The 18,668-nt window shown below is 55.4% G+C and overlaps 1 protein-coding gene and 1 long non-coding RNA gene across 5 annotated transcripts in view; one reads left to right on the forward strand and one right to left on the reverse strand.

Annotated features, from left to right (window-relative positions):
- Nucleotides 1-18,668, forward strand: part of FBLN2 (fibulin 2) — an 85,967-nt gene that overhangs the window by 25,472 nt on the left and 41,827 nt on the right. For all 3 annotated transcript variants that reach the window (XM_036113489.2, XM_078074651.1, XM_078074648.1), the window contains exon 2: nucleotides 2,060-3,415. In XM_036113489.2, coding sequence (XP_035969382.2) covers nucleotides 2,119-3,415 — 1,297 coding nt within the window. In that variant the 5' untranslated portion in view covers nucleotides 2,060-2,118. The remainder of the gene's footprint in view (nucleotides 1-2,059; nucleotides 3,416-18,668) is intronic.
- Nucleotides 3,543-6,903, reverse strand: LOC118549236 (uncharacterized). 2 transcript variants are annotated; one of them, XR_004924001.2, is made up of 4 exons: nucleotides 6,758-6,842; nucleotides 5,918-6,073; nucleotides 4,202-4,331; nucleotides 3,543-3,885 (listed from the first exon to the last, which is right to left on the reverse strand). It is a non-coding gene; the product is annotated as an uncharacterized LOC118549236 (long non-coding RNA). The 2 variants fall into 2 exon arrangements; XR_013448783.1 differs by lacking the exon at nucleotides 3,543-3,885 and having other exon boundaries at nucleotides 4,176-4,331; nucleotides 6,758-6,903.

Consider the following 18,668-nt stretch of genomic DNA (forward strand, 5'->3'; position numbering starts at 1 on the left):
CACATCCCTCTGCAGGCCCTCCTTTGGCAGCCTTCTCTGCCTCAGGAAGCCGGAGCTCCATCCTTCCAGGTCCTTGGGCCAAAACCTCAGCTCTCCCAGACTATGGTGGCCCTCTGCTGTTCCTCATCTCCCTCCTGCTGCCTCAGGCCCTTTGCACTTGCTATTCGGTTGGCTGACATACAGATATGCCTTTACCTCCAGATATTCACATGACTGTCTCCTTTGATTCCCTCAGGTCTCAGATGAAATGGCACTTCCTTAGAGAAGCCTCGCTTGACCACCCTGGCTAAAATGGGCTTTCCCACAGCCCCAGTCACTTCCTGCCCACTTCCTTGCTTTCTGTCATTTATTTATCCATTGTACTTACTACTGCCAGGCATTCAGTAATCTACTGCTTTGCTGTGGGTTTATTACCTGCCTCCCCACATCAGAGACTGAGCTGGCAGCATGGCCATGGATCTGTCTTATTTGCTGAGAACCCCCCAGTTCTAAGGTGCCCGGCGCATAGGACCTGTTCAGTCAGTTCTGGTTGACTGGCTGGCAGAGGCCGACCTCCTTGTCCCGCTGTGCTGGGTGCTGAGTCGCTGTTGCTGCCCCCCTCGACTCAGATCCTTGTACTCCACTCCAGTCCTGCCTGCTCGCCCTGCCCTGGGGATCGCTTGGGGCGGGGGGCCGGGGGGGCGGGTGCGGCAGCATAAGGCTGCTTCCTCTAGAAACAGTGGTGGCAATGCTCTCTGCTCCCTGTCTCCTCTTGTCAGAAACTTTTAGAGAAGTTACTATTATATTGTTTGTTTGAATGTTGAAATGTTTGAAATTATTATATTTATAGGTTTGAAATAATAAGCACTTAAAATACTGGAGATGCCACTTTATTGTTTTTTTCCCTCCTTTTTTTGGAAAGCCAGACAGTTTTAGCAAAGTGACTGCAAACAATAGCTCAGCCTCACTGCGGTGGGTGGAGAAGGAGCCCATGTCTGGGAGTGAGGGCAGGGTCAGGGCGGTTCCCACTGGGACCGCGGACCTTTCCTTGCTGGAGCAGGGAAGCCTCCATGGGGCTTGGGGCCACGGCGTGTTGGGGTCAGCTGCTCTCAGGTCATATGGGCTTTGCAGAGGAAGGGCTGAGTAGGGTTGGGGAGGGCAGGGAGGGCATATCCCAGGGCAGATGGGAGGTGAGGCTGGGGCTGGGGTGGGGCCAAGGAAACAGATGGAAGGGGCAGAGAGTGGAGAGCTGTTCCTGGGGGAGAGTGGGAAGGACTTGGGGGTGGGGGTGTTAAGGACAGCAGGTATCTAGAATAATTCTGGGAATGGTGGTAATATTTACAGAGGCAGCCGAGGACATTGGCAGGAACCTCTCCTGTGGCTAAATTTGTAGTCCGAGGGAGTCTTCTGGGGGGGGGGGGGGCGGTGGTGTTCCTGAGCCCTGCGGTGTGAGGGCTACGGTGGGGGGCTTGGCTGGCTGTGCCACAGCCCGGGAGGGGGCTTGTTCGTGCCCAGCATCTACCTGACCATATTGTCTGGCTGGCAGCCAGGCCTCTTGGTGGATGGCTGGGAATCGAGTTGGACTTCGGTGGGGAGAGAAATCATTTGGGTGGTCGTGTGTGTGTGTGTGTGTGTGTGAGACCACCTGTGGTGTCCTGGCACATGGATGAGGCTGTGGGTGAGACAGTGTGTGTGTAACTGTGTGCCTGTCACCAAGGGTGTGAGACGCCAGACGTGTGCCCTGAATGAGTGTGAGTAAGAATGCAGGGGTGTGTGGGGGGGAATGGCTGTGGGCAGGAGGCTCCCACTCAGAGGGCATGTGTCAGAAGGCAGGCGAGGGTGGGGGGTCAGTGGCCCCGCACGCTGACACCTGTGGCTCGTGAGCGATGGCCGAGGCCCCCGTCTGTGCATCTGAGCAGACGTGCCTGGGCGCACGTGCGTGTGCTGTACTCCAGGGGTGCGCGCGTGGGAGGCAAGCCGGCTGGGGCGCTGTCCAGCTGTGCGCGTGTGTGCGCTGGCGTGTGTCCACGTGGGTGGGCCCCCGCGGGGCGCTGACAGGTGTTCCTTCCCGTTCCCCCAGGGCCTCACAGCAGAGGACACGGTTCATCTCGAGGCAGCACCTGGGCCGGCTGTGGGACCATGGCGCGGCTCCGGGAGCCTGCGGGAGCCTGGCTGGCCCTGGCCCTGGCCCTGGCCCTGGGCCTGCGCGCCGGCACGGCCGCCCCGAGGCAGGACTGCACTGGCGTCGAGTGCGCGCCACTGGAGAACTGCATCGAGGAGGCGCTGGAGCCGGGCGCCTGCTGCGCCACGTGCGTGCAGCAGGGCTGTGCGTGCGAGGGCTACCAGTACTACGACTGCCTGCAGGGCGGCTTTGTGCGCGGCCGCGTGCCCGCCGGCCAGTCCTACTTCGTGGACTTCGGCAGCACCGAGTGCTCCTGCCCGCCGGGCGGCGGCAAGATCAGCTGCCAGTTCATGCTGTGCCCGGAGCTGCCCCCCAACTGCATCGAGGCCGTGGTGGCGGCCGACAGCTGCCCGCAGTGCGGCCAGGTGGGCTGCGTCCACACCGGGCGCAAGTACGCCGCCGGCCACACTGTCCACCTGTCGCCCTGCCGGGCCTGCCACTGTCCTGACGCTGGGGGCGAGCTCATCTGCTACCAGCTCCCTGGTTGCCGTGGAGACGCCGAAGCCGTGCCCGCGGCTGCCACCGGGAACTTCTCGGACGCGGAGGAGGGTGACCCCGAGCGACACTATGAAGACCCCTACAGCTATGACCAGGAGGTGGCTGAGGCGGAAGCTGCAGCGGCCCTAGCGGGCGAGCTCCAGGCAGGCGCTGGGGGCCCAGCTGCTCTGGGAGGCGGCAGTCAGCTGTCCTCCGCCATCCAGGCCACCCGCTGGCCGGCCGCCCTCCCTAGGCCCACGGCGGCTGCTGCCCTGGGTCCCCCGGCCCCTGTGCAAGCCAAAGCCAGGAGAGTGACAGAAGACAGCCAGGGTGAAGGGCAGGAGGAGACAGAGGAATTGGCCACCAGGGAGCAGCCAGCAGCAGGCGGCCCCACGGGGCTGGATGGACCACCCACTCCAGGACCAACTGGGCCTGGTCTCCCTGCCCAAGATGACAAGGCAGAGGCGAGGGCAGGGCCTGAAGAGAACTTAATTCCAGAAGCTCAGGTCACCCCCCACAGTGCTGGGCAGGAGGGAGCCGGGCCCGTTCTGGGGTCAAGCACGGCCAGTGTCCCCCTATCACAGGCCACACCGAGCTCTCCTGGGGGCACGATGAAGCCCAGCACCCACACCATCCTGACCCTATCTCCCCAAGAGGCAGCCTGGGTCCCACCTACCCAGGAAGTGCCCAAGCAGCCGCCGGTTCTGCCCCGTTCTCGGCCAGAGGAGGACACAGACCCCAACTCTGTTCATTCTGTCCCCAGAGGTAACCCTGAAGGTAAGACCCTATTCTAGTTCCTCCAAGGGCACTCAGCCCAGGGAAGGGCAGCCTCAGGGCCCCGTCAGGGCCCCCAGCTCTCTGCACAGTTGCCTGGGGCTGGAGAAGCTGGGTCTGTGGGGCCAGGCTAGGGACAGTCAGCCCAGCCCATAACACTGCAGGGCAGATGGCTCTGAGATGACACTTTCTCCCCGGCTGCCCTCCTAGGGACGGAGTGGGTTGGTAGGGCTGAAGTCCCTCTTGCAGTAGGTGCTGGGCTACCTGGTAGGGCTGTGGTTGAGGGCCTCTTAGGCATACCTTCTCAGGACTGGAGTTCCCCGAGGAGGGTTCCAGCTCAGGTGCAGGTTGGGCCTAGGGGTGGGGTCCACAGGTGCCCTGGCAGGAAGTGGGGAGTTTCGCAGACCTGGTCCAGCTGCTTGCTTCCATCCCCCCTTGACAGTAGCCTCTGGGCGTGGCTGTGTTCTTGGTCTCTGAGGTGACAGCAGAAGAGATGTGGTCTCTCATGGGGGCTCCTTGCGAGAGCCCAGGACCAGGGCTGCCACCCCTGCCAGCCAGGGGTGGTGTTAACACACACATCATTCTCGTCCCTGCTCTGTGCAGCACCTGCTGGGCTCCCACCTACTCAGAGTAGAAGCCAAAGCTCTCTCCAGGGCCACAGGCTCTGCGCCAGTCAGCCCCGTGACCTCCCGCACCACCTCTCCATCACCCTTGTCTTAGTCTGTTTTGGCTGCTGTTACAAAAATGCCATACACCAGGGGGCTTACACCCCAAGCATTTATTTCTCACAGTTCTGGAGGCTGGGAAGGCCAAGATCAAGGTGCTGGCAGACGTGGTGTCCGGTGAGAGCCCGCGTCCTGGTTTGCAGATGGCCATCTGCTCATTGCGTCCTTGCATGACAGATGAGGGCGCATCTCATCTGAGATACACAGAGAAGAAGCAAGTTTTCTTACATCTCTTCTTAGAAGGGCACTAATCCCATCATGAGGGTCCACCCTCATGGCCTAATTACATCCCCAAAGGTTTGTCTCCACATACCATTCCTATTAGGGTTTGTTTTTTTTTTAAGATTTTATTTATTTATTTGAGAGAGAGAGAGAGAGAGCGAGCGAGCACAAGTGGGGCAGTGGGAGGGGCAGAAGGAGAGGAAGAAGCAGATTCCCCATTGAGCAGAGAGCCCGATGTGGGGCTTGATCCCAGGACCCTGGGATCATGACCTGAGCTGAAGGTAGATGCTTAACTGACCCCTCCCCACATTAGGGTTTTAACATATGAAGTTGGGAGTGGGACATAAACGCTCAGTCCCTATTGACCTTCTCCCTCAACTACTCTGCTTAGTACTGGTTTCCTAGCCCCTTTCAGGTACCTTCCAGCCCCAGGGCCTTTGCACTTGCCACCCCCTCTTGACATGCTCTCCCAGGTGTCCATGTGGCTCTCTTTTCCAGGTCACCTCCCCAGAGAGGCCTTCTCTGACCACCTAGTTAAAAGAGCACTCCACCTTCCTCTTACCCTGCTTTAATTTGTCCTAGCAATGCCTGACATGATAGCATGTAGTTAACTTGTTTAATGTTGTCACCCCAGTAGAATGTTAGTGCCATGAATGGAGGGACCACATCTGTCATCTTCTCTGCTATGCCTAAGGGCCTCCAGTAGGGCCTGGCAACACAGTTGGTGCTCAGTAAATATCGGGTAAATAAATGAGTGACTCAGTGGGGGCTTTCTGGCCACGCCCTCTACCATCCTTCCTCATCATAGCTTCCCAGCCATCCTAGGAACACCTTACACCGACATATCCCCTCTCTTCCACCCATTTCCACACATTTGTTCCCAGCCAGCTCATGTAGCACCTCCTCTAGGAAGCCTTCCCTGAATCTTTATGTCTTGTCTGATCCCCTCACCACCACCCCTCTGCCGCCTCACCTCTGAGGGTACCTTAGGCAGTTGTCTGGTTGTCTAGAGATCCCTCCCTATAGCTGAGAGTCTGTGTCTTGTTCAATCTCATATGTAAACCTTCTCTATAAACCTTCATTAGGCATTAACTGTGAATAGGCCCTGGTGGGCCCTGGGGAGGCAGAAATGGACCACTATGGCCCATGTCCACAGACTGGGGGCTGTGAGGGAGGGATGTCTGGGTGGTGTGTGGGGAGGTTTCTTGGAGGAGGGGGCATGAGAGGGCTCCAGGATTTCTGCAGCATTCCCATATACCCTTAGTACTGGTTTCCTAGCCCCTTTCAGGTACCTTCCAGCCCCAGGGCCTTTGCACTTGCCACCCCCTCTTGACAGCTGTGTGGCCTTGGGCAGGTGTCTTAACCGGCCTGGGCCCCGTTTTCCCATCTGTCAAGTACTGTGCCTTTGTTGGGCATAGACTGTGTGCAAAGCTTGTGCACATGGAGCGAGGGGGTGAAATTGCAGGCTCCTCCTGACCTGGTGGGAAGATCACCCCCCCACCCCAGATGGCTCTCCTTCTAGTCCCAGTATGGTGAGTGGGGCACAGAACTCACTCACCCTTGCTGAGTGATCACCTCCTAGGTGCCAGGCCCCATTTCTTTGACCTGATCCTTCCCACAAGCTGGGGAGGTGGGCTCCTTCTTTAAAACCGAGCACATCGAGGTCGGAGAGGTGTGGCTCGTGGTTCCAGGTCACATGGTGGGAGTCGGTGGGCTGGAACCAGGGCAGTGGGCTTCAGGGGGCTCCTCCTTACCCAGCCCTGAGCTTGCAGGATGTGGGGAGCATGCGTGGGGTGGGTTGGGGGCTGTAATGAAGTACACGTGTGCCTGGGAGAGCTTGCAGGCCTGACTGGAGCATGGTGCATGCGGCGTGTTTGGGTTGCAGCCTCCAAAGGTTCCAAAATAGACCCAGCCCCCACCCCCCACCCCCGCCTCTCGCTCCAGAGGCCTCTCTGTGGTTCTGGGCCTTTGGAATCTTGGAGACTTACTTTGTTCTCAGGAGCCCTAGTTTTTTGTTTTTTGTTTTTTTTTTTCCCTCTGCCCTGTGTTTTCTCAAATGGATTTTGGGGTGTGGCCTTTGATGAGGGCTGCTTGGGGCAGGGGCCCCTGATGGGGTGTCCCCTATCCCATCTGAGGGCTGTCCTGGCAGAGGGCCCAGGACCCACAAAGCCCCGAGATAATTAGCAGGGCACGGACCCGGCAGCTGCATTTTTTCGTGTGCAAGGAAAGGAAGGTGTGGGAGGTTGGGGGGGAGCTTGCGCTAGCCAGATAAACAAGGCTGGCCTGCCACTGACCACCCTCATCCATCTTCCCTCCTCTCCTCACCCCGCGTCCAGCCACCCCCCACCAGCTCACGAGTTCTGCTCCACGACCTGCACAACTCAGGCAAGTGGCTTACCGTTTTGTGCCTCCTTTCCTCCATCCGTAAGCAGCAGGGAGGTCCCTGCTTCGTGGGGCTGTCTTGAAGATGAAAGGAGCTGATTCATGTCCAGTGCTGGGCACGGAGCTGAGCACTCGCTGAGTAATTAAAAATGTTAGCCGCTGGTTGTCACCCTCCGCTCTTCATTCTACCTGTTTATTTCCTCAACAGATGTTTGTGGCCCACCCTCCCTGTGCCGGGGACTGTGCCTTTGAACAAGGCCAGCACAGCCTCTCCGCTCCTAAGGTCTCCTGGGGGAGGGGGGTGTTCAAGGATAAGTGCACACACACAGGTTTACTCGTGGCCATAATGGAGTACACGCAGCTCAGAAAGGGTGGGCGGTGGGAAGCCTGATGGATGGGGGTCAGGGGCCCGATGGAGCATCCTTTGGGAAGTGGGGACCTTGTCGGGGGAGGGCTGGGGCATCCCAAGTGACGGAGGGGCCCTCAGCGCCGAGGAGCTGGGGAGGTGGCTGTGCCCTGCTCGCCAGTGGGGCCAGCTGAGAGGTGGGCATGGAGCCAGAAATGACCCCTAGCCATGTTGCCATGGCAGCCCTGGGGCCTGGAGAAGGACGCTTCCAGCCATTGCTCCAGGCCCGGCTTGGGTGGGGGTCCTGTCTGAGCCGGAGCTGTGCCAGGGATCCTGGCTGCCTCTGAGCATGTCCAGATGTGGCCTAATGGAAGCCACATGCCCGGCTCCCTGGGCTGGGGAGAAGGGGTCCAATGTCTGTTGTCACTCAGGGGGCTTTGTGAGCGTGCCTTCCCCTTCTACCGCTGGGCTGGCATGATGGAGGGAGACAGGGGACTTCTGGGCCCCAAGGGAGGGCGCCCGGGGGCAGGGTGGCCCTCGGGAAGTCGGAGTTTCTCCCTCCTGGGAAAGGCTCCAGCAAGACCTCTGTGGGCCCCCAGACCACGTGGCAGGAAAGGGGCCCCTTCCTTGGACCCTTGTGTAACCACATTCTGCAGGGCAAGGGTCTTTGGATGCTTTGACATCCTGGTTAACAGGGAAGCTTTAAAACTCAAATAACTCTATTAATTGCAGACATTGTCATGCTTGCGACTTGCGCCGGCACCATTATAAGCACTCTGTGATAATTAACCCCTTTAATCCTCATTGCCACCCCCTTAGTTTACAGCAGAGGAATCAGGCCCCTCGTCTGAGGACACATGCGCAGGGAGCGGTGGATCCAGATTTCCCTCGTATTTCTTCGTGTCTTCATCCCTGTCATTTCTGAGTGCCCAGTGTGTGCATGGGCTGTGACAGATGCTGAACCTACAGTGTAGAACAAAGCCCAGCACAGTCCCTGCCCTTTGGGAGCTCACGGTTTAGTGGGGGAGATAGCCCAGTAGTCACATGGGTGTGATGTTCTGAGTCATGACCAGGGCTGAGGAAAGAGGTGGATGTGCTCTCTAAGCCTATCTCAGGGATCTGACTTCTCCTGGGGATCAGGGAAGGCTTCCTGGGGGAAGTGATGTTTGAGCATGAAGGCTTGTTGACTGGATGGTAGGTGGCAAACAGAGAGGGGACAGTGCTCCAGGCAGAGGACACAGCACGTGCAAAGGCCCTGTAGGTGAAAGGAGCGAATTAGATTTAAAGGAAGCTGTGTGGTTGGTATGAGGCTGGGGAGGGGGTAGGGACCACGATGGTGTTGATTCTCAAGATGAAGATTTGGGTCTTTGTCCCAAAAGCAGTGGGGAGCCATTGAAGGTATAAGGCAGGAGGTGGTATGATCTTACTTGGGCAGTGCAGCACTCCCCCTGGGTGCTGGGAGGAGAACACAGGACTAGCAGTGGGCCTTTCCAATGTCTGTGGGTTTCCAGCACCCCTCCCCAGTCCCCCCACCCCCACCCAGAATCACCAGGCTGTGGCTCCCGGGACACAGGAGACAGGGACTTGTCCAGACTCTCCCTGTTCCCCAGAGGATCCTTAGAGACCCTGCCTTTTCTTTTCCAGTCTTGGCCTGTGGGAGAGTTAAACTTGTGTGGGGCCTAAGGGAACCAGGCTGGGACTCTGGACCCCAGAGCTCATGTCCCATGCAACAGAATCACCTCCTGCTAGAGCTCCAGGCTCCTGGAACAGGCAGGGGATGGAGCTGGCCTGTGGAGGCTGCGGCAGGAGAGCTTACAGGAGGGTCCTGCCAGCCCTTCCTCTCCTCACTCCAAACCACGGGGCCTTGAAATGGGGTCTGTGACTCTGCTTAGGGCTCTGCAGGGCTTGCTGAGAGCAATAGGACAGGCAAACTGGGGGCCTGGGCTCCCCACATCCACAGTAAGACCCAGGTCTGAAGCCCACCACTCACTCGTGTGATCTGGGGCCCAGGACGTCACCCCTCTGAGCCCCCGTTTCCTTGTTGATGAAATGGCACTGTTGTAAGTGCCCAAGGCTGTAGTGAGGACGAACATGTCAGGAGTGAGGCCTGCATGGAGTGAAGACACAGGCCAGTGTTGCCCGCACCTGGGCCTGCTGAACTGTTAATACGGCGCACGCTCCTCTCCTAGGTCCACCCATTAGCTTCTTTCTGCAAAGCATCTTTGTAAGCAGTAGAATTTTGTTGTGAATATTTCAAAATTAGAAGATTTCACATAAATTTCAGCTCTCAGGCTTTCCTGGAAAATGGGCAGTTGTGGGCACACCAGGCCCGTGTGCCACAAGGCTGGCCATTGGGGTTACTGACAGGAGGCTCCCCGCCCTTCAGACTGGGTGGGTGCTCTGCACTCTGCTGGGCTAGCTGTCCTCAGTTTCATCAGCAGCCTGGCCCTGGTTGGCAGCTGGGGGTACGTGTCAGAGCATAGAGTTTTGTCCTGTGGTTTATGTGGTCATTCTATTTTATGGAAGAAAAACTGGCATCCTGAGAGGGGAGGGGGCTTTTCTGGAGGTCACAGGAGAGCTGGGCAGGGGGCTGCAGACTCCCAGGGGAGGGGTAGGCTCATGGCTCCCACTGGGGACCTGGAGGCATGAGTGGGTCTGAGTGGCCTTAGCTGGGCCCTCCCTGTGGTTTGCCTGCCCCAGACCATATAGCACTTGGAGGAAATGGGGCAGGGGCCAGGGCGAGGCCTGTGGTGGTGGGTATCTTTTAATTTTTAAAACTATATCTCCCTCCTTCCTTCCTTCCTTCCTTCCCTCCTTCCTTCCTCCCTTCCTCCCTTCCTCCCTTCCTCCTTTCCTTCCTTTTTTTTTTCTTTCTTTCTTTCTTTCTTTTTTCTTTCTTTCAGAACAGCTTTATTGAGATGCAGTCATGCACCATAAAGCCCCCCCCTTTCAAGTGTATAATTCAGTAGCTTTTATCAGAGTTGTGCAGACATCATTAGGCTCCAATTTTAGAACATTTTCATCACTCCCAAAAGAAACCCCACACCCAGTAGCAGCCACTTCCCCTTTCCTCCTCCTCCCAGCCCCCAGCAACCACCAAGCTCCTTGCTGTCTCCATGTATTTGCATATTCTGGACATTCCTGGACGTGGAGTAATGCAATATGTGGTCTTCGGGGACTGTCTTCTGTCACTTAGCATAATGCTTTCAAGGTTCATCCATATTGCAGCATGCGTCACTACTTTGTTCCTTTTTATGACCGAGTAACATTCCATGGTGTGGATGTACTATGTTTTTTATCCATTCATCCATCGACGGACATTGTGTTTCCATCTTTTAGCCATTATGAGTACTGCTGCTATTGATATTTGTGTATGTACTTTTGTGTGGACAGATGTTTCTATTTCTCTTGGTAATATACCCAGGGGTAGAATTGCTGGGTCATATGGTGACTGTATGTTTAATCATCAGAGGAGCTGCCAGAATGTTTTCCACAGCAGCCGCATCATTTTTCATTCCCACCAACAGTGCATGAGGGTTCCAACTTTTCCACATCCTCGCCAACACTGTCTGCATTTTTCTTTTCTTTTCTAGGGGGTGGGGAGGGGCAGAGGGAGAGGGAGGGAGAGAATCATAAGCAGGCTCCATGCTTAGAGCTCCAGCACAGAGCCCGATGTCGGGCTTGATCTCATGACCCTGAGATCATGACCTGAGCCAAAATCAAGTCGGATGCTTAACAGACTGAGCCACCCAGGCGCCCCTTACTGTCGTGTCTTTTTGAGTATAGCTGTCCTAGTGGCTGTGAAGTGGTATCTGACTGTGGTTTTGATGTGCATTTTTCTGATGACTCGTGGTGTTGATCATCTTTTCATGAGCTTACTTTAGAAAATTCTAGAATATACAGAACACACAAAAACACATTCCATTAGCCATTCAAGTGATGACATCATCACAATGTCATGTTGCCTCTGGAAGACTCCGCCATATACTCGTGGGAGAAAAGGCGTGAAGAAGGCAACTGATGTTGTCGTGTTGTTATGAAAATAATGCTGATCTCATGGATGCCTGGAAAGGCTGCAGGGACACTCCAGGGCCTAGGACCACACTTGAGAACCATTGGTCAGTCCACAAATACTAGCATATTATGCACACCATTCTGCCCTGTGCTTTTTTTTCTCTGACAACATATCTTGGGATTCTTCCTTGTCTTTACGTGAAGAGTTCCCTTACCAGTCAGTATGTCACTGTCCACGTGTTCCAGCTTTACTTTCTGGTCCCTACTGACAGATGTTCAGGTTGTTTCGAGCCTTTTGCCATTAAAAAGCAGTATTCTAGTGAATATCTTTATGCTGTGCCCTGGTGCGGAGGCTGGGTCAGTATGCATGTGCATTTCTTTATATTTTTTGTGAACTTATTATTGAAGCATAATCGATAGAAGCTATCAGAAGCACACAACTCAATAATATATTTTCACAGATGGAACACACCCATGTGACAGGCGCTCAGATCATGAAACATCATGAGACAAGCCAGGTTACCCCCTTGGTGCCTGTCCTGGAAAACCACCACTGCCCTGACTTCTAGCGGCAGATGTTCGTTTTCTGCTCAGACTTTTCTAAACGGAACCAGAGAGTCTGTTCTCTTTTGTCTCTGGCTTCTATTGCTCAGCACAGCGTTTCTGACGTTGGCCATGTTACATGCGCTGTAGTTGGTCCTTTTGATCGCTGAGAGGTGCTCCATTGTATGGATGAACCCCAGTTTGGTTGTTCATTCTCCTGTCAAGGGGTGCTGGGGTTGTCTCAAGTCTGGGACCATTAGGAAGCATATTTCTGTGCACCTGCTCGAACCAATCTTTTGATGATCATGGGCACACGTTTCTTTCGGGAGATGCCGGCTCCTGTGGGCTCAGCATTAGGAGACGCAGGATATGCATGTTTATCACCTGGGCAGATGGCAGCTTGTCCTCCTTTGAAAGCTGGGCTAGATTTTTGCTCACACCAGTAATATATGAGAATGGATTTTCCCCATTTATATATCTGACAAGCATTTATTGCATTGTTCTAGGTGCTGGGGACACAGCATCGTAATCAAAACGGATGGAATGCCTATCCCTCATGGAGCTTCCACTCTGGCGGGCTTGGGAAGCCCACAATCAATCCCATGAATATGTAAAGTCTGTGTGAGATGGTGCTAGGCGCTAAGGAGAAAATGAAGCAGGGTTCTATAAAATGTTCTCAGTGTGGCCAACCTGGGAGGTGGAAGATGGTGTCTCGGGGTGGTTCTAGTTAACACGTGTGTTTTGCTCTCCCCATCCTCCACTTTGGCCAAGGGGTCCTCAGCAAGTCTGGCCACGCTCCCACCAATGCCGCGTGGGGCTGCCACCTGGTCTTTCTGGCACTCTCGCCAAACCCGTGCCAGTCCTTGTGCTGGGAACACACCTTGGTCATGGTATGAATGATCTATTGCCATGGTAACATGAGCAGCAAGCCACCACACAGTAAACTTTCATTGTCGCTGCCAAGTGCACGGGGCAGCCAGGCTCTGCTGCCCAGGAGTGGCTGATGGCAGCTGGGCTCATGCCTGTGAGTGTCTGTGGTCAGCTGGCGGCTCTGCTGGGGCTAGCAGGTGTGTGTGGGGCGGCCTCTGCCAGGATGGCTTGTCTCTCTGACCCCCTCAAGCTGGTTAGCCTTGGCTTGGTCTTGACCTGGAAATGGGGCTCCAGGTGAAAGATGAGAAGCACGCAGGGTTCTTGGGCCTAGGTTCAGAACTAGTAGAACCCTTCCTATTGCCCCATTTTGTAGCCAGCCAGTCAGGAGGCCAGCCCAGGTTCAGAGGCTCCTCTTTCTGGGAGTTGCTGTGAAGGGTATACGTAGAGGAAGGGAGGAGAATTGGGGCTGAGTCTGCCCCAGGACCTGGGCCGGGTGCTCCATGGACCTCATTTCACTTAGGCCCCAAATGACTTTACAGTGAGTCCCTTCCCACCAGGGGGGAAATGCTTGCCTGGCCCATGGCCCGGCAGCAAATAAGTGGTGAGCCCAGGTGTGAACCTGGGTCCGTTGATGCTTAAGGCATGTCTGGATTTCCTGCTTGCCTCCTTTGGTAGGCCCGGTACAGAGCTCCCCAGGTTTGAGCTGGCTCTGCCCCTCGCTAGCTATGTAATCTTAGGCAAATTGCCTTATTGCCTGGGCCTCAGTTTTCTTGTTGTAGAATGGGCTTTCTGAGGGCTCCCTTCTATAGCTGTGTTCTCAGTTGGAAGAAGGCTGGTGTTGGGCACCAGGTGCTGGGGTCTATCTCCTAGCAGGGCTCTACTCACAGCTGGAGTCCTGGGGGCTGATTCCAGGCCTGGGGTCTCTGTCGGGAAGGCAATGGCCTTTGCACTCTGGGCTGCTTCCTGTTTATACGCTGAGCCCGAGACAGCAGATGTGGCAGTCCGGAGGCTGAACCAAGCCCTTTGGCCTCCTGTACCCTGAGCCTTCCAGAATCCTGGGTGCCCCTGTGAACTGGAGCTGAGAGGTCTGTGCTCAGGGCTCTCCTGAGAGCATTGTCAGCATCATCTGCCTGCCACCACCTCCTCTAAGCCCGGCCAGGAGTTGGTGTGGCCTCTGCGTCCTTTGTCCTGCAGCATCTGGGGCCTTGCAGGGGAGGCGTCTGTACACCGAGGTCAGCATTGTGTGGGCTGGGGTTCTACGTGGCCCTCCTTATCCACTCCAGGGTCTCCATACTGGGAAAATGAGCTTGGAGCCAGTGGTGCTGGGGATGAGCCAGCTTGGTCCTCAGAGGGTGAATCCTTGGGTGTGAATCCTGCCCCTGCCGCCATGGCTGTGTGACTTCAGGCAGTTGACTCACTGAGCCTCAGTGTCTGCATCTGTAAGATGGGAGAGTGGTCTTACCACCGCAGGGTTACGGAGAGGAGTAGCAGGAGGAAAGTCAGCCAGCGCAGAGCAGAACTCAGTCCCCGTCTTGCCCGTGTCAGACGGCCAGTGCACTCTGGGGGCTGGGGCTATGGGCTTGCGTTTGTGCTTCAGTGAACAGATGTGTGTCTTTTCTCGTGGCCAGGAGTTGTCCCCGTTGGTGAAAAAGCAGAGGGGCCAGGCCTAGTGGGGTTGGGTGGGGGGTATTCACTTCCTGCGCCCCACCCCGGCGCTGTCACTCTCCGCAGCCTCCCAATCTGGAGTGCAGTGGTCCTCCCTGGCTCTTCTGTTCCCGCTCTCCAGTTCTGTTCCAGCACCTGCCAACTGAGTCAGCAGACACCCAGTCCTGAGGTCTTCCCTTCAGTGGCACAGCCTGACCGGGAGGCTGACATACCAGAAATGGGGAGGGGGACGCCCTCCTTGGGTCTGCACGTGGTCTTCTCCTTCACCCTCACAGGGCTGGCCTGCGTGGGGGAGCGGTTGTTACAGGGCAGGTGCTGAGCTGGTCACTGGACGTGTATCGGTGTGTTACGCCTTGTGACACCCCCGTCACTAGAGGTGAGGTTACTGAGGCAGAGGGAAGTTAAGTGAATTGTCCAAGGTCACTGAGGGCGATGAAGCAAGCAGACGTGCCGACCACTGACTCTTGGCCCTTTGCCCTGACCACCTCCCTGGCTTTGCCCAATTGCCTGGCACGAGTATGTAGATCCCACTGCCAGCCGTCAAGGGCTCCAGCACTGCCCCATGTCACAGACCCACAAGGGGCACATAGGGCCCAGGGTGGGGTCAGCAGGCCCCAAGCTCTGCATGTGCCCTCAGCCCCAGGCTCCCTCCCAGGCAGAGTTTGGGATTCAGGGTTTCTCTGGGATCCACAGGGGGAGGGTGGAGAAGGCTGAAGAATCTGGCTGCAGGGAGCCACCTGCCTGGGCACAGAGAGCTCCCAGCACCTGAGAGGGTGTTGGCATTGGTTGGGGGGAGAGTGAGAGAAGCCGTCCTGTTTCGTTTGCAGCCCCCACCCTCTCATCTGCACCACTCACTCCCGACATGCTTATGGGCCACGTACTCTGAACCAGGGCGCCAGCGGAAGCCAGAAAGGAGAGTGCTCCCCCACACCCCCAGCCTGTGGTGGGTGTACCTGCTGTAATGAGCAGACCTTTGGAATGCACAGGATGGGGAAGCAAAGCCAGACGCTGGAGGTGGGGCGGCTGGAGGATAAGAGCCACTGGCCGATGGGGACCGTGGGACCAGGAAGGCGCCTGGAATGCTGGGGCAGCTGCTCCCCAGCTTTGATTGTTTCCCTGGGGCAGGGGAGGCCCAGCGTGGCCTATAACTTTGGGTTTTCTAAAAGAAGCCAGGGATCTGGAATTTTCTATGAAAGCTCCCGATTTGTAAGTGTTGGCAACTAATTCAAATATATTACAGTACCAGTAAAGTATGCAGTGAGTACCAGTTTGCTGCCACAATTTAGTCTCCCTACCCCTTCCCACCCCTAATTACACAACTAGAACACAGAGGCCCAGAGGTGGATGAGGGGCTGGCCAAAGACTCCGTGAGCTCAGAGGATGGGCCCCAAAGTCCTGACTCCCAGCCCAGTGCGCTTTCCTCCCAGACTTCCCTGCCCAGTGGAGTCAAAGCACAGGGAACAGGTGGCACATTCCAAGGGCGACTGAAGAGAGTGTCGTGAAGAGGCCACATGCACAGGTGAGGGCAGGGTTGGGGACCTGCAGGGCATGGTGTAGCACCTGGGCTGGCAGCTGTGGAAGATGTCACTCCTGGGCCTGAAGGGGAACCTGGCAAGAGCTGAGGTTCTGAAAGTGCTATGGTCTTCGGTCAAGGGGGCCATGCCTTCTTGGGGATCCGTGCTGCAGCCCCTCCAGGTCAGCCTCTGTCAGCGAAGAGCAGGGTGGGATGCAGATCTGGGACAGATGGGGACAGGAGCAGGATTGGTGGATGATGACCATGTAGATGTGGCTGGGGAAGGATCAGGATCTCTCCAGGATGCCACACCTCCCAGGCTTGGTTTGGGGGATGCTCTTCCTGAGATGGGTGACCCCAAGTATGTGGGCGAGGGCTACTCACAGTCTCTTTCTGGAGGGTTGCAGCCAGTTGCTGATACTCAGGTAGAGACACAGCCTTGACAGTGGGCATGCGAATCTGGAGTGCTGGGCAGAGGTCTGGGCCAGAGGTAGAAACCTGATCAGAGGGTGGCTGGGTTTCTCTTTCTTCCCCATCGAGTTTGCCCCACTTGGCAGGTGGGCAGCAGGTGGGTAAGTGCCCAAAGAAAGGCTCATGATTCCCTATCTGTCACCACATGACCCCTGAAGCCTGGATGTGGGACCAGACGGGCCAAGGGACTTGTCTGAGGTTTCTTGGGCAGTGGAAGGAGAGCAGGGTTCTGGGTTGGGTTCTCTGGCTAGTGTGGAGTGTCAGTGTCAGCCCACCTCTCCTGGGTCACCAGGATGGTGCTCATTGCTCCCCTGAATATTGAGTCACTCTGCAGGCCGCAGCGACAAAGGATGGAGGTACTTGGGAGTTGGGAGAGAGATCTGGTAAAGGTCTAGTTGGGGTCAGGGCCTGGTGGGGCTGCAGTCCCACGTCACTTAAGAGAAATGCAAAGTTGCTGGGTAAAGTCACTGGGAATTTGGCTTTGGAAGGGCCCCGGCCTGGCCCTGTGGTATCCCCCTTGAGAACGCTGGGAGCCTGAGGTCACAGACTTGCGGCCCCTCCGCCTCATCTGGTGACCCATCCCCGGGCACCCACTGCCTCTTTCCCCGGCTGGACCTCTGTGTCAGCACCGCCACCTGAGGCTTTGCTGGAAATCTTGCTGGTGCCCTGCTTCCTGTTTGCCTCAAAGAGGAGAAAAAAACCTCGCCCAGTTTTTTATGTGATGTTTTAATTTCTGTAGTTCTTTAACCAATCCCTATTTATTAAGGTAAAAATAAATGTTTACATTTCTCTTACAGAAAAAAACTGGCCTGGGGAAACCAAAACTGCCTTATAGTTAAACATCTTCTCTTACTAAACTGTATGTATGTATGATGGAATGGTAATTAAATTGAACTATCCAGAAAGACCAGGGAAGTAGAATTAAGTCATTGATAAGATTCATGTATAAAACAAAATATTATCCCGAGAACCGGAATTCCATGACACTCCTCTGAGCAGAAGTACAATCTCATAGGTAGCAGCAAATTTCTTCAACTCGTCATGAAGGAGCTACAATTCACAGTTCTTTTTGAGGAGGAACAGAGCACATCCCAAGGTGTCTTGGGTGAAGTTCTGGAAGTCTGTGCATTTAGTTTGAGGTTTGAGTGATACCGGCAGGCTGCAGTGGGGGTGGGGGCTGGGAGAGGTCTCCTCCTGGAGCCCAGGGACGGAGGGCTCTGGCCCTAGGATCTGGTGCCGCCATGAGCTGCAGCAGGCGGTGGACATGGCCAGTAGCCTGGGGTGAGGCTGAGTGGAGGAAGGGACAACTCTCTTTTTGTATGGAGGACACCCATTGGTGAGGGACCCTAATGGGCATATGCCCTTGGTCACGTGCACTGTTTTAGAAAGCTGTTGGCCATGTTCTAATTTTGGAGCGATCTTCCAGGGACTGGTTCATTCTTAGAATGTGAGCCGCCCACTCTTGTGTCCCAGCGTTTGGATCTTTGTCCTGTCCTTGTTCAGGGAAGGTTATTTTCTCAGAAGCTGGGGCTGGTCCTGTTCAGCTTTTCAGAGTTTGCCTCCAGCTTCTATACGTCTGGTGGCTCTTTCTAGGGTGGCTTCTTCTAAAAATGATGCCAGTTCCACACACTCCCTCTGAACAGAGCTGAGCTTGTCAAGAGTTTTTGCAGTATTCTTGATCAGGGCAGCCCATTTTGTGCTGACTACTTTTCTCTTTTTGCATGAAGTCAACTTCTCATCAATTGGAAAATTCTAAGCAGAAATGGCCAGTTAAAAACCAGATGACAGGCACACACCCCATCCCACCACTGGCTCCCTGGAAAGCCGTAGAGGCTAGGGCCCTCCTATTGCACGGGTCATCCTACTGCTCACCTTCCACCCCCCAAAGCTTCCCAACGACCATGCTGCTTCCACGTGCCTGGGGCCTCGCACCCCTTCACATCGACAAAGCCCACCATAGAGTCCCCATATCTGTGGCTCCACCAGCCACAACACCCTGACATCCCAGGATTCCACTTGGAACCCAGCCCATACCAGGCAGCCAGGATGGGCCCTCGGTGGGCCTGCTGTAAGGGGAGGGGGCTCAGGGAGGAAGTCTCAGTCCCATAATTGTTCAGGTCTTGCTCTTCTTTCTCGTTTGAGATGTAGTATGTGTGTGCGCACGCACATGTGTGTACGTGTGATGGAAATATTTCAGTCTTCACGCTTATATGTATGGTGCAACTCTAAAAGATAAAGACATCTTTCCACTTTCGTCATGATGGTATGTGATGAGTACGTTGCAAATGCTGTCTTCTGAGGAACACAAATCCCTAATTTTAATGAAATGCAATTTATTGATCTTTACTTTCATGTTAGTAGATTTTGTGTCCTTCTACAGAAATCTTCGTCTACCCCAGAGTCATGAAGATATTTTCTTATGTTCTAGACATTTTAATGTGTTTCACCTTTCACATTTGATCATATTTAGATTTGTTTCTTTAGGTGGTGCGAGTAGGAATCAAA

Source organism: Halichoerus grypus, chromosome 1 (genome assembly GCF_964656455.1).
Source record: "Halichoerus grypus chromosome 1, mHalGry1.hap1.1, whole genome shotgun sequence".
Lineage (NCBI taxonomy): Eukaryota > Metazoa > Chordata > Mammalia > Carnivora > Phocidae > Halichoerus > Halichoerus grypus.